The following is a 14,306-nucleotide window of genomic DNA, read 5'->3' on the forward strand; positions in this document are numbered from 1 at the left end:
AGTGTGCTTTATCAATAGTAACTGAGTAGTGTGCTTTATCAATAGTAACTGCAATGTGCTTTATCAATAGTAACTGTGTAGTGTACTTTATCAATAGTAACTGTGTAGTGTGCTTTATCAATAGTAACTGTGTGGTGTGCTTTATCAATAGTAACTGTGTAGTGGACTCTATCAATAGTAACTGTGTAGTGTGCTTTATCAATAGTAACTGTGTAGTGTACTTTATCAATAGTAACTGTGTAGTGTACCTTGTCAATAGTAACTGTAGTGTGCCATCTAGCCCAGTATAATAATATAATACTCTATTTGAAACCATCTATTATTACACTTTTCTTTTCCTCTTCTCTTCTCTTCCCCCTCTCTCCTCTCCTCCTCTCTTCCACCTCTCACCTCCCTCTTACCTCTCTTCCCTCTCTTGGCGAGGGAGGCGTCCCTCTCTGGGGTGGGCTCCTCCCCATGTCGGCCAGTCCCCTCAGGGCTCTGGAGCTTCCTGCTGTCTGTGGAGCTCTTCTTCGTTGGCGCCTTCAATGGCTTTTTATCAGAAACTGACTTCTTCTCTGGTGAAAGTGGATAGTTTCCTGTAGAGAAGGGAAAAAGGACAGAAGAGGGTGAGATGGCCTGACACTCAGACTGAATTTCCATTTCATTCCATGCATTGTCCCTTTACTACTCCTTTAACTGTAGCCTATAAACAGATGTCTTGTGTAGAAAAATGATCAAATCTCAGATCACAGATCATAGATTTCCTATACTCACTTTTCTGTTATATTCAAACTGGAGCAGGGTTTCCGCTAGGGTCCTTGTGTCCAGGAACATTTCAATGTCCCAGACAAATGGGAGAAATTCCGGTCATTATATTATAATATAATATTATAGGTGTTTGTTGTGGTGATTAGTTGTAGTGCAGCCTATATATGCCATTTAAAGCTACATGAGATAACTCGGCACATTGGCGGCCCCTCTGGTCATGATAAAATCGGCACTGCGTTTTAAGAACCACACTTCCCACAATCCCCCACTCACTCGCTGTAATGATGGGGGGGGGGGTGGGGGGTATGGTAACAAATGTGTGTGGAGCAGACTGGATTGGAAGATTGTAGCTACTTCCATGGACTTCCATGGATGTAGAGGAATTTGCAGGGCGAAGTGTTTGTTGTCTTCCTGATACTGTGACACGCAAAACGTGTCACTTCCGATTTCCCACCAGTGTACTAACCGGTACACCGAAATTCTAAAATAATGGGTCTCATGTAGTCTCATGTCATGAAAATTATTTTGGGGGTCTTGCTAAGGCCAATTCATAAACTAATAGCAAATAAAGGTGAATATTGAACTATAAAAAAGTTAGCTCATTGAGCTTTACAGGTAATGTCTATTTCTCATCCGATATGATTAGATGTGTGCTATATGTTAGGCTTTCATGATCTGCATGCACCATATATGTCTTATAGCCTACACATAAAAAAAAATAATCTTTTTTTATATAGAAGTCAGAATATGTGGAAATTTTAATTTCAATTCAAATTGTTCTTAGAGAGAATTATTTTCACTGAACATTATGTTGGACTTCAACAGATTTTCCCAAACAAAAAATGGTAAATACCGGGTAATGGAAACCCTGGTCTAGAGTTCTGAATCTTGACTCTTGCCAGAACACCGATATCTCTTTACATCTCTTGAGTAACCAAAGTTCTTCCCACACTGGTCACACTGGTACAGCTTCTCTCCTGTATGAACATGCTGATGTATCTTTAGGGTTCCTGACGTAGTGAAGTTCTTCCCACACTGGTCACAGTGGTACGGCTTCTCTCCTGTATGAATGCGCTGGTGTCTCCTGAGATTAGACTCTTGATTGAAGTTCTTCCCACACTGGTCACAGTGGTACAGCTTCTCTCCTGTATGAATATGCTGGTGAGTCCTGAGATTAGACTACACTGAAGTTCGCCCCACACTGGTCACAGTGGTACGGCTTCTCTCCTGTATGAATGTGCTGGTGTGTCCTGAGTCTGAACTCTACACTGAAGTTATTCCCACACTGGTCACAGTGGTACGGCTTCTCTCCTATATGAACACACTGGTGTTTCTTTAAGGTTCCTGACTCAGTGAAGTTCTTCCCACACTGGTCACAGTGGTACGGTCTTGGCTTGTCCGTGTGTCTCTGTCTCAGGCGGGAGCTGGGGTGGGGTATTGGAGTTGGTGATAAGGAGTGATTGAGTGCTCCCACTGGGCCCTGCTACCTCACTGCTGGGGGGGCCTAGTCGAAGTTCGAAGTAGTCGAAGTCGACTGAGATTCGAGTCGTAGTCGAAGTCGAGCAGTCGTTTTTTTGCTCCACTGTCAAGATATGGTGGGCTAAAACATGCACCTGCCTTGTTAATTATATAGGACAGGCCAATGATTAGTTTTAGACCTAGGCCATTACCGAAGCTATTTATTGTGCAGTAAAAGGAGACTTAAGACTGATATACAGTAGCGGAGGAAAGAAGGCAGGGAACCCTTCTCCCCTCTGCTATGCATCTAGCCTACTGTGCACCAGCAATCAGGTGCATTTCTCAAATGGAATATCACAACACAAAACATGCTTTCCAAGATCAATCTTCTTGTAACTAAGATATCCGCTGGATTTTTATTTTATTTTTTCCCATAGACAGATTGAGCAAAAATGCTTTAGTAGCCTATAGCCAAAACATTTCCTGCCCAACACATAAGCCTATTTGAGCACGCTTTCAAATGCGCAGTTTTCACTTTGTTTCCCACTGCAGGTAGTAGGGAGTTCCAGAATTCACCAAAAGGAAAATGTAAATTTTTGCTCATTTGAACATATACTCAATGAGCGAAACAGTGAGAAACTGGTATACAAATGACATGTTCAGTGATGTTATCATCATAACATTTCATTTACAATGGCAAGGAGTTACATTTCTCTAGCACAGTCTTTCAACCAGTGTGAGTTTCATCCCATAGGCCTCTGTGGTTTCAGCTGCCACCAGCAGCTCTATAGCTTGCTCTGTCGGTCGCTGCAGCTGTTACTAATCCACTTATTAGACCAGAGAGAAGAAGATTCAGCTAGATTGAAAAGGCTTGTAGCCTGCTTTGTAGCTTGTGGTCGCAGCTATTGCGAATTTATAGTACAAGTACACTTAGCTGAGTTTCCTTGTGTAACTGTGTGTAACTGAGTTTCCTTGTGTAACTGTAACTGAGTTTCCTTGTGTAACTGAGTTTCCTTGTGTAACTGTAACTGAGTTTCCTTGTGTAACTGTAACTGAGTTTCCTTGCACGTTGCTTCGCTTCAGCTTGCTTGAAGGAGCAAGTAGCGCTTCGCCTTCCCTCTACTCGCGCAGTGGAAAACCGAAAACCATTAAAGCAAGTACTGTAGACGCAAGTCGTGTTGGTACTTTTTCGTGGGGTGAAAATAAGCCATTTGTGTGTAACTGTGCTGTTGTAACAGGTCTATTATAACTCACCTGTGCTGTAGTAACAGATCTATTACAACTCACCTGTGCTGTTATAATAGGTCTATTATAACTCACCTGGACCCATGGACACAGCACACAGCAATGGTGTCGGGCATTTGCAATAATTTTGTGCATATTAAATGCGGAAATGTGGCTGATGGCACTTAGAATAGGGCTGTCAAACTATGGCTTGACGTTCCCCTTGTCTGTAGTATACGCTGTCTCCAAGCGGTGCCTAATGTAAGACTTATTGATTATGATGTTTGTGTGATGATGCACCTGCTTTGGATGAAGATGATAGGGCTGATTGCACCGCTTTATTTAATCGGCCATGGTAACACTTCTTTCATGTTAATGCGAGGAGCCTGTTACCTAAACTTGATGAAATAAGGCAGCTCGACTTCTCTACTAAAGCAGATGTTGTAGCAGTTTGTGAGACATGGCTTGACTCCTAAAAAGTAAAAATGGCTAGGGTGGTCCCACTTTATAAGAAGAAGTAAGTCAGACATTGGAAATTAAAGTCCAGTTTCGATCTTAATGACCGTGTCTAATGTCTTTGAACGTCTGGCATATGAACAGGTCGAGGAACATTTGGCAAAAAATAATCTGATATGAGCATCAGTCAAGGTTCAGAGCAGCACACTCTACTGAAACCTGTCTCATTGATCTGTTTGATTTTGTGAAACAGAATATTAATGATGGAAAGTTTGTTCGCATGATTTTTGCTTGATTTGCCGAAAGCCTTTCACTTAGTGAATCATGCCATACTGTTGTCAAAACTTAAATGCATGTGCACTGAGTTTTAGTGAGCCTGCCGTCAAATGGTGTACTTCCTACCTCACAGGGAGGACTCAAGTCTGTGACGTAGAAGGACTTAGGTAAGAACCGCTGGACATTGTATGTGGGGTGCCTCATGGTTCTATTTTGGGCCTACTCTTGTTTTTAATCTTGCGGCTGTATGGTGTAAGCTCCTATTATATGCCGATGATTCTGCACTGCTGGTGAGGATGTTAGGAAGATAGAGATGTTAGGGAGATAGAGAGCACTCTAACTAACGAATTAGACAGCGCCAGAGAGTGGCTAATAGACAACAAGCTATCAATACATCTAGGCAAAATAGAGTCAATCCTTTTTGGTACAAAGAGAAAGCTGTCTAAAGTATCATGCAATGGAGCTGACGTTACAGGGAAGACACATGCTAAATACGTAGGAGTATCACTAGATTAGTCTCTCTCTTGTGAACCTATTACTGCCAAAATCTTCTCTAAATGTGCCTGTATTGGAACACAAGGCTTTTTAATTTCTCACATTTCTTACATCCTTACTTCAGGGCCATTCCGATTATGTGTGTTCTGTGTGGTTTAGTGGCTTGACGGTTAAATTTAGAAATAAGCTGCAGGCGCTGCAAAATAACACCATCCGTTACCTACTAAGTTTGCTTCCCAGAACCCAGAACCCATGTAGTGAGAGAGGAACTCAGGAAGGTGGGCCTGCTACCAGTGCACCTCAGGGTTGAGCAGTTGACATTTAACCATTATATTTAACATCATACATGGTACTGCGCCTAGCTATCTGGGTTCACAGATAGTCATGGTTCATACGCAGCGACATACGTCATGGACATACCACCAGGGCTAGTGTTCGCTCCTGTAAAGTGCCACGAGTTAACACTAGCTCAGAGCTCCTTCTTCTGCACAGGGATCTCTGTAGAATAGCCTCCCACTTAGCATTAAACCAACAGAATCTACAGGTGTTTCTAAGAGGTAGGGTTTGCGATTACAGTATCTATGGGATAAGGTGTCTGGATAGTTCTTAGGAGTGGCAGATTTTGGGAGTAGTTTTTAAAATTTATTATTTTCAATAAATGCTTTTTAGGACAATGGATTGTGATGCTCTGATTGTGTTTTTATTAATGTTTATATGTTAAATGTGTTTTTTGTCTGTCCTGTTTGACAAAACAAATGACATCGGGGACCATGTTGGAAATGTTCGCGCTTTTACATGTTTATCCCTTGGATACTGTTTGTTTCTTGTCTTTTTGATATCCAATAAAGTCAATCAATCAAAACCTGTGCTGTAGAAACAGATCATTATAATTCACCTGTCTTTCTCTCTCTCTCTACCTCCTCCCCCCCGTTCCAGACTGCTTAGTCCTGCTGGTGTACAAAGACAAGTCGGACAAGGCCCAGGGCCACAAGGAGCGGGCCAGCGTCACCCTGGAGGACATCTGTGGCCTGGAGACGGGCCAGTGGTGTGAGGGCGTGGGCTACACCCTGGCCATCCTCTGCCTGGGCCAGGCTGCTGTGCTGGGCTTCGACAGCAAGGAGGCCCTGCTGGCCTGGGAGATCCGCGTCCGATACAGCCTGGGAGAAGGTATGGGAGGGGGGGGGCAGCCTGGGAGAAGGCAGGGGGGGGGCACCCTGGGAGAATGTGGGGTGGGGGGGGGGGCAGCCTGGGAGAATGTGGGGTGGGGTGGGGGTCAGCCTGGGAGAATGTGGGGTGGGGTGGGGGTGGGGGGGGGGGGTCAGCCTGGGAGAAGGCAGGGGGGGGCACCCTGGGAGAATGTGGGGTGGGGGGGGGGAGGCTCCATTTCTTCAGAGCGCGTGACTGGAGGGAAAAAGATGCATCTGCATGCCTACAGTACTGTATGCAAATTTGCTGGCTGCAGATGGTGTTTTTTTTTCCGAGGGCGAATGGATTTTTTTCTGGAGGGGTCAAATTCAGATGAGTTAAAAGAGGGGATAGAAAAATGTTGGAGGCAAACTAAGAAGGTCAGGGGTCAAGGGTCAGGGTTGAGGTTTGGAGGGGAAAGGTCCCTGTGCTCTGCTTGCTGGCTTGCATGGAAAGTTTCACTTCCTTATTTGCAGGTGCCAATGACTTTCTGAGGACATGCTCTGTCTTCTGACGAATTTCGGCAATTCCAGTAAAGACCTACGTGACCCTGTACAGGCAGGGAGTGTCGTCTTTGGCACAGTAGATGTATGTAGTATTACTCAGTAAGTCAGTTTAATAGTTGCCGTAATAGAGTGCAGTATCCTTACATTATAGGGAGTTCAGATAGATGATGATTCAAGAGATGTGTTAAACCTATGAGGATATTGTATTTCACTAAGGCCTCAGATCAATGTGCTGTAATCAAGGCATAAGTTAAAGGGGTAGTGTGCTGCTTTGGACAGTTAGCCCTTTTTATGGTCCGTCTACCATAAACCTTAAACATTGAGATCATAATTTTAGGACCAGTGAAATTATGGTCTCTATGGTCTCAGTGGAAGATTTAATAAGCATATGTAATAAGGAAGTGCTTTCAGAATTCTGCCCCAGTATGCATACTGTAGCTAATCTAACTTTCCATCTATTGACAATAGATAGTATTATTATGTATTAATAGTATTGTAATGGTTAATGGACTGCACTTATAGCGCTTTTATCCAAAGCGCTTCACAGTGGCCTCTCATTCACACACACATTCACACACCAATGGTGGCAGCTGCCATGCAAAGTGCCAGCCTGCTCTTTGGAAGCAATTTGGGGTTCAGAGCCCAAAGACACTTCAACATGTGGACAGGAGTAGCCGGGATTCGAACCGCCGACCCTACGATCATTTGACGACCCGCTCTACCTCCTGAGATACAGTCGTCCCTTGCATAGCTCTAATGTGTTTTGGCAATTCATGCCTGCGATGTTGATTCTTTCGGAGGGCGTTAGGACATCCAGATTCTTTTGGGCATCTCATACTCAGCTGCCTAATTGAACTTGTTGTGGAAGAAATTAGTTTTAAAGAGGTCACAAATCACAAGGCTACAGTAATAGACACAAGGGTGTGGAGCAGGTGAAAAGTCCAGACAATACTTTGCAGCTGCCCTCTTTGTGTGTGTGTGTGTGTGTGTGTGTGTACAATATGTGCGTGTGTGTGTGTCATGTTTGTATAGTGTTCATGGATAGCTCTGTGTCACATGTTTATATACGTGTGTATCTGTGTGTGTACAATGTGTGCATTGTGTGTGTGTGAGTGTGTGCCTGATTGTCGTATCCCAGTGCGGAGTGTGTCCAGGCATGCAGAAATGTCACCTGCCTGTGGCAGAGGGCCACTGTATGCCAGTGCTTTTGTTATGGTTTGTGACACCCCATTAATCTCACTCAGACTGAGCAATGACAGCAACGGGCCAGCTGACATTTCCTCACCATCAATCTCTGACCCAACAAGAGTTTACTAAGCTTCAATCTCTGACCCAACAAGAGTTTACTAAGCTTCAATCTCTGACCCAACAAGAGTTTACTAAACATCTATCAGTCATATACTGTACCTACTGTACTAACTGTTTGCTATTGAGGAACTACCAGCACATGATTTTTACTGAAACTCAAATGCATAACACAAACATGCACAGCACACACACACACACACACACACACACCACCACACAAACATAAGTGTGTATCTTCCCATCTCAGGCCAGCTCTCCTCTGTGTGTCTCATTGGCCGCAAGATTGACTCAGTTATTACTCTGTCTTCTTGACAGGGCTTATGACAGGACTGATTGCGCTGGAATCTGAGCCTGGCTGTTCCAGCAGATCTGAGCCTGGCTGTTCCAGCAGCTCTGAGCCTGACCTGTTCCAGCAGCTCGCTGATCTCAGATCTGAGCCTGGCTGTTCCAGCAGATCTGAGCCTGGCAGCTCCAGCAGCTCGCTGATCTCAGATCTGAGCCTGGCTGTTCCAGCAGCTTGCTGATCTCAGATCTGAGCCTGGCTGTTCCAGTACTCAGCCTTCCTTTATTACTGGACTCCATCAAAGCCATGCTGGAGTAATTGCGTTTATGATGAAACTGTGTTCTCTATGTAAGGACTAACGTACAATAACATGTTTTCATGAAGTCAGTGACCTCGTCTGTTGTTGCTGCCGGTTGTTTAATTGGTGTCCCAACTTCTGTTCAGTCCACAGGTTCAGCGTTGGTGTTTTACCAGGCACTAAGCTGGAGAGCGGACCCGCAACGCTTCACTTGTGTAACAACCTGCTGGTCCTAGCCAGGGACACCCCCCCCGTCATCGTTGGCCAGTGGAACCTCCCAGACCTCCGCAGATATGGGCCTGTACAAAACGGCTTCGTCTTTGAGGGGGGGACACGCTGCGGTTATTGTGAGTTGGTCTGCCTTTCTGTTGCTGTTGTGCTTGGTTCGCTTACCATCGTGCTGTCATGCTGCCTCATAAAAGATAAGAATGTCATTGTCATTCATGGTTCTGAAGCCGGGATCACGTAAAACAGCCGCCAACGAGATGCTAGTTTTAGTCAGAGTCTATACCGCCGGTCTCGTTGTGAGTCTTTCATATAAGAGTTGACAGGTTGAATCTTGAAAACAGCTGTTTTAGAACTCTCGACATTCCAGATTGTCACGAAACAAAACTGTTTAAATCTACCACATACACACACAGTATATCAATAGCTAAATGAGACGTTTCCGCCAATACCAGGTGACCTTTGATATGCAAGGAGGACCTAGAATAATATGTCCTACAATCCTGCTTGAGTAAATCTGTAATATTGTGGATTTATGACCAGGCAAAACAGTTTAACAAGTCAGTCTCATGGTCTGACTGCATCTTTCATGATTCATCTCATGCCTGGGCCTTCTTTCTTTGAAAGCATGAGCTGGAGTTTGGCATTCAGTACATTTGGCCTAGATCACAGTGGATTCTTACTCTGAATCCCCTGTTCATCTCCGCCTACCAGCAGGCATCACTAAGAGAACAGACCTACGGCTGGAGAGACCTACAGCTGGAGAGACACACTAGCTGAACATGTCTTCGTTTTGTCTGATCCCTGTTGTCTTTGGCACTGGTACAGAGCACTCAGTGCACCTTTTCCTCAACTGCACGGTGTGCAAATAATAGTCTTTTTGTTGGCAGAGACAGGTTTTGTGTTTTCGGGGTTGACTGGAGTTGTGTTTTTGTACCGTGGTAGTCGTGGCCGACTCTGACTTCAAATCTAGTTTCAGCTAATCTTGGTCAAGCATGAATGGGGCTGTACAGTATAAAGATTTAGTTGAGCAGTCAGACCTGACTTATACAGTAGTTTATAATTTTACCATCTAGAACAAGTGTATATATATATGGTTGTGATAGGCTGGGTATATGGTTGTGATAGGCTGGGTATATGGTTGTGATAGGCTGGTTATATGGCTGTGATAGGCTGGGTATATGGTTGTGATAGGCTGGGTATATGGTTGTGATAGGCTGGTTATATGGCTGTGATAGGCTGGGTATATGGTTGTGATAGGCTGGTTATATGGCTGTGCCTGTGATAGGCTGGGTATATGGTGCTGGGTTGTGATAGGCTGGGTATATGGTGCTGGGTTGTGATAGGCTAGGTATATGGTTGTGATAGGCTGGGTATATGGTGCTGGGTTGTGATAGGCTGGGTATATGGTTGTGACAGGCTGGTTGTATTGCAGTTTACTGTACATCTTGGAATAGACGCAAAACCGTTAAGGGGGAGTGGTTGGCGGTGTGTCGACACCTGGAGTGGACAGACCGGCATGCACAGAGCGCTGCTGGCCACATCGGAGCAACATTAATACACCACCACCCTGTGGAAACACGAGACCCCCAGTATGTGAACCCCCGATTTATATAGCTCCATTCAGACTAGGGCTAGAGGCGCAGCGTAATATCTGAAGGTTATTACTTATACAAAAACAGAATGTCCTCTTTTCTAAGCGTAAATATGCGCGTGTGTATGGGGTATCTGTCCACCAGGGTGGGGGTGAATGTTTATGTGTCTTGAAGGGCATGCATTCCAGAGATGCGCACGGGAAGGACAGTTTATCCACAGCAGATGGAGAACCTAGGGGGTGGGGTAGGAGGCAGTGTTATTGGACCTCGGACCCTGGCTAATGTGGCCTGGTGTCTGGTTTAGTGGCTTCTCCAGTCTGTCCCTGTTGGGTCCCTCCTTATAAGGACGTTACAAGAAACACCCAAGCCAAAGTTGCTGAAACATCCAACCCGAGTCACGGTGGATAGGAGGTGGGTAGCCAAACTCTTAAGGAGATGTCTTTGGGATATTTGATATTGTGTCGAGGCGCTACTTACTACACACTCAGTGAAGCCTTTGTTCTTGGTTCCGGAAAGTATGTTCAAATCACCCATACTTTCATTCTGGATAATGTGTGATTGAGACCTGCTTTTGACCGGTGAACCCAGGAGACTAACACTAAATGGCATCCCAGGATGTGTCCTGTGGAGGGTTAGGGTTTGGATGTCCTGTGGAGGGTTAGGATGTCCTGGGAGGGTTAGGATGTCCTGTGGGGGTTAGGGTTAGGATGTCTTGGGGGGGTTAGGGTTAGGATGTCCTGGGAGGGTTAGGATGTCCTGTGGGGGTTAGGGTTAGGATGTCCTGGGAGGGTTAGGGTTAGGATGTCCTGGGGGGGGTTAGGGTTAGGATGTTCTGGGAGGGTTAGGATGTCCTGTGGGGGTTAGGGTTAGGATGTCTTGGGGGGGTTAGGGTTAGGATGTCCTGGGAGGGTTAGGGTGTCCTGTGGGGGTTAGGGTTAGGATGTCCTGGGAGGGTTAGGGGTAGGATGTCCTGGGGGGGGGTTAGGGTTAGGGTGTCCTGTGGGGGGTTAGGGTTAGGATGTCCGGTGGGGGTTAGGGCTAGGATGTCCTGTGGCGAAACGTGGCATATAGAGGGCAGAGACGGACGTAGGAGTGTTCCACACACCACTCAGGAGCACTCAGAGCTTTCATCTCCCGGTGCTGGTGTCAGTTTATAGCCGCTTGCTTGGCTGTGGACCGCTACTGATCCAGGGTAAAAATAAGAGGCCCAACCTTGACTCCTGTTGCCCCGCCACAGAGATTAGAGTCAATTTACACTCTACCCCGATCCAACGGCAGCTCCTTGGTTTGGTTCATGGCTCTGGTTCTGTATAGCAGAACTAGTCATTATTGTAAGATGGGGGGAGGGGGGGAGCTATCTCACCTGTCATTTTGTGACGCCTAAACCAGCTAAGAACACTGATCAAAAGTAAATCAAAGTCTGTCCAAAATCAATCAAATAGGTGCCTTTGTCGGACCAAAATGGTGCCCTTGGGCTGCTTGCCGTAGAGGGTGCTGTAATAAATCTGTCTGGAGGATGATGAACGGCGACGTTGTGTGACTCGTGCGGACAGGGGACAGTGACGAACGTCTTCAGGCCGGGTCGGAGCAAACGTCTGAGTGTTCTTAGCTGGCGACCTCTGACCCTGGTTAGGGTCGGTGGAGTGTGTGGAATGCTGTCCCAGTCATGGGAGGTCCCGGGGCAGAGGGACCTCTTGGTGACACCCCCTGTGGTGCTGTGGATGGAGGGTTAGGGTAGCAGCCTGGGTGGTTATAGGCAGTTAGCAAGGGTCACAAAAGGGGCATGACTGTTGACCCTCAAACCCCCTGAATTGAAAAAAGGTTGCACTATAGATAAAGAGTGAAAGATTTACAACCTTTTTTTTTTTTTATTCGGCTGATTTTCTAGAATTACAGGGTTAACATTACCCACGTGAAAAGATGCCTTTCTCTTACCTGTATCCTGTATCCGTTGTTTTTTTTCATGAAATAGATATCTATTCAAGCTGCAGCCAGACATGAAAAGACGTGACACAAGAATTGACTAGCTTGTCAGCAAAACAGATCAGGTAGTTGTTTGAGGTTTACAGTAAATCTGCCCGAGCAGAGACAGGAGTGATGAAACACAGCGGTGTTAGAGGCGAGGCTGACGGGAGGGCGATGTGTGTTTCCCGCAGGGGCCGGCGTCTTCTTCCTGTCGTCGGCGGAGGGCGAGCAGATCAGCTTCCTGTTCGACTGCGTCGTCAGGGGCATGTCCCCCAGCAGGCCGCCCCCCGGTCTGCGGCTGGTCCTCCCAGGTCGGTACCACCGGAGCTCAGATACAAGAGCCGCACCGCGGATCCCCATCCCAAAATCATCCCGGGTGCCACACAGGGTGCCGCATTTAGTTGTGTGTTTCGGGGGTGGGGGGGGGGGGGTCGCCGTTTTTTGTGTAAATTCAGTTAACTGTTCATTGCACTTTTGCCTCCTTACCCTGCAAAGACTTAATCAAACTCCTGCCATGTTTGGTTGGTAGTGGATTCACCAGAGTAGTGAAGCGCCCCCCCACCCCTCCCCCCGCCGTGCGCTGCCCGTCTGGAATGCAGCCACTTTCAGGCTCGTCGCAGAGCGCGTCGTCAAACCCCATCCGCCGCACTTTGATCCTGCAGAATTATGACTGACAGCTGCTTCGTGTGTAGCTGGATCGCTCTCCGAACCAACCGGCCGTGATATTAGAGAGTATAATTTGAGAACCGTTGGACTAACGCACTGTAGGCAAGATATACAACAGGGTCACCTTACACATATGTAATAGGTACTGTACTAACTTTAATTATAGCAGCAAATTCAATTCCGTCACCTCTGTATAGAGCACAAGTCAGCGTCTGGGAGAGGTGGAGGTTAGGCCAGGCAGCTGTGGCTTGTGGGTATTCTTGTTTTCGCACATCTTCCTTACCCAATCAGGGGCTGAGCTCACCTGCTATTACTGTGGTGTGTAGTGGAATAAATAGCAGGGCGGGAGTCACACAGGGATCTCTGGGTCAAAGTCACAGTTCACACAAGCAGAGCGCCCAAACCCTCCTAATCACTCTGGGCATGTGTGTAACCTCATCTCCAGGATTCCACCGTCCACCCGCACTCGCTCGCCCCCCTCACTACCCCTCTCTCTCGCCCGCCCCTCTCTCTGTCTTTCCCTCTCGCTCACCCACCCCTCTCTCGGCTTGTTTTTTTCCCCTCTCTCTCTCTCTCTCTCTCTCTCTCTCTGTCTTTTGCTTTTAGTATCTCCTCTCTCTCCCTACCTCTTCCCTCACTTCTCTCTCTTCTCCTCTGTTCTGATCCCTTATGCTTTCCTCTCCACCTCTCGCCTCCCCCTCTCCCTCCCAATCTCCCTCCCATTCTGCTTCTCCCTCCCTCTCTCTCCCCCACTTTCTGCCTCTCCCTCCTCTCTCTCTCCCTCCCCCTCTCTCTCCCCCACTTTCTGCCTCTCTCCCTCTCTCTGTCTCTCCCTCTCTCTCCCTCTCCGTCTCTCCCTCCCTCTCTCTCCCCCACTTTCTGCCTCTCCCTCCTTCTCTCTCTCCCTCTCTCTGCCTCTCGCTCCCTCTCTCTTCTCCCTCTCTCTGCCTCTCCCTCCCTCTCTCTTGCTCCCTCTCTCTCTTCTCCCTCTCCCTCTTCCTATCCCTCTCCCCCCCTCTCTCCCTCTCCCTCCCAGTCTCTCTTCCTTCCTCTCTATCCCTCTCTCTCTCTCCCCTCTTTCTCTGGTCTCCCGGCTTCACTGTAAACAATACCGTGTCTTTGCTTGTAAGGGAACAGGCTTGTTGACAAGAGACCACAAGAGAGAACGCCGATGTCGGACGGTCAGCTGCAATTTATCAGATATTTGGCAAATTATACATGAGGTGATTTCCCATGCGACACTAGGAGGATTTCACATACGGCAATCTCCGTTTGAAAGACAGATTGACAGCTGCAATTGATTAGTTATTTGGCAAATCACACAGAACATGAGGAGATTTCACGTACGCCACTTGGAGATCTCCATTTGAGCGGCATGAGGTAATCTTGCAGATGTGGCTGTGTTTGTAGTCAAAACAACTCTGACCCGCTCCCCTTGGAGAGGAAAGGCAAAGACCAGATAAACAATGTAACTTTACACAGTGACAGCTGATGTCCCGTCTGAGGTACATTATATCCTCGCGCGGCGCTAACGGCCTGTAGCCGCAGCAGATCCGCGGGGAGCGTACCGCTGGGACCGCGTGGCCATGCTATTAATAACCGTAGCGTTGCCCAAA

The 14,306-nt window shown here is 47.0% G+C and overlaps 1 protein-coding gene across 1 annotated transcript in view; it reads left to right on the top strand.

Moving 5' to 3' along the window:
- Positions 1–14,306, top strand: part of LOC311319998 (protein Dok-7-like) — a gene marked incomplete at both ends in the record, with an annotated part of 35,148 nt that overhangs the window by 2,180 nt on the left and 18,662 nt on the right. Inside the window, 3 exons of the mRNA XM_084451632.1 lie at positions 5,596–5,826; positions 8,386–8,586; positions 12,216–12,335. Of these exons, the coding sequence (XP_084307758.1) occupies positions 5,596–5,826; positions 8,386–8,586; positions 12,216–12,335 (552 nt within the window). The remainder of the gene's footprint in view (positions 1–5,595; positions 5,827–8,385; positions 8,587–12,215; positions 12,336–14,306) is intronic.

Source organism: Borostomias antarcticus, assembly GCF_949987555.1.
Source record: "Borostomias antarcticus genome assembly, chromosome: 17".
NCBI lineage: Eukaryota > Metazoa > Chordata > Actinopteri > Stomiiformes > Stomiidae > Borostomias > Borostomias antarcticus.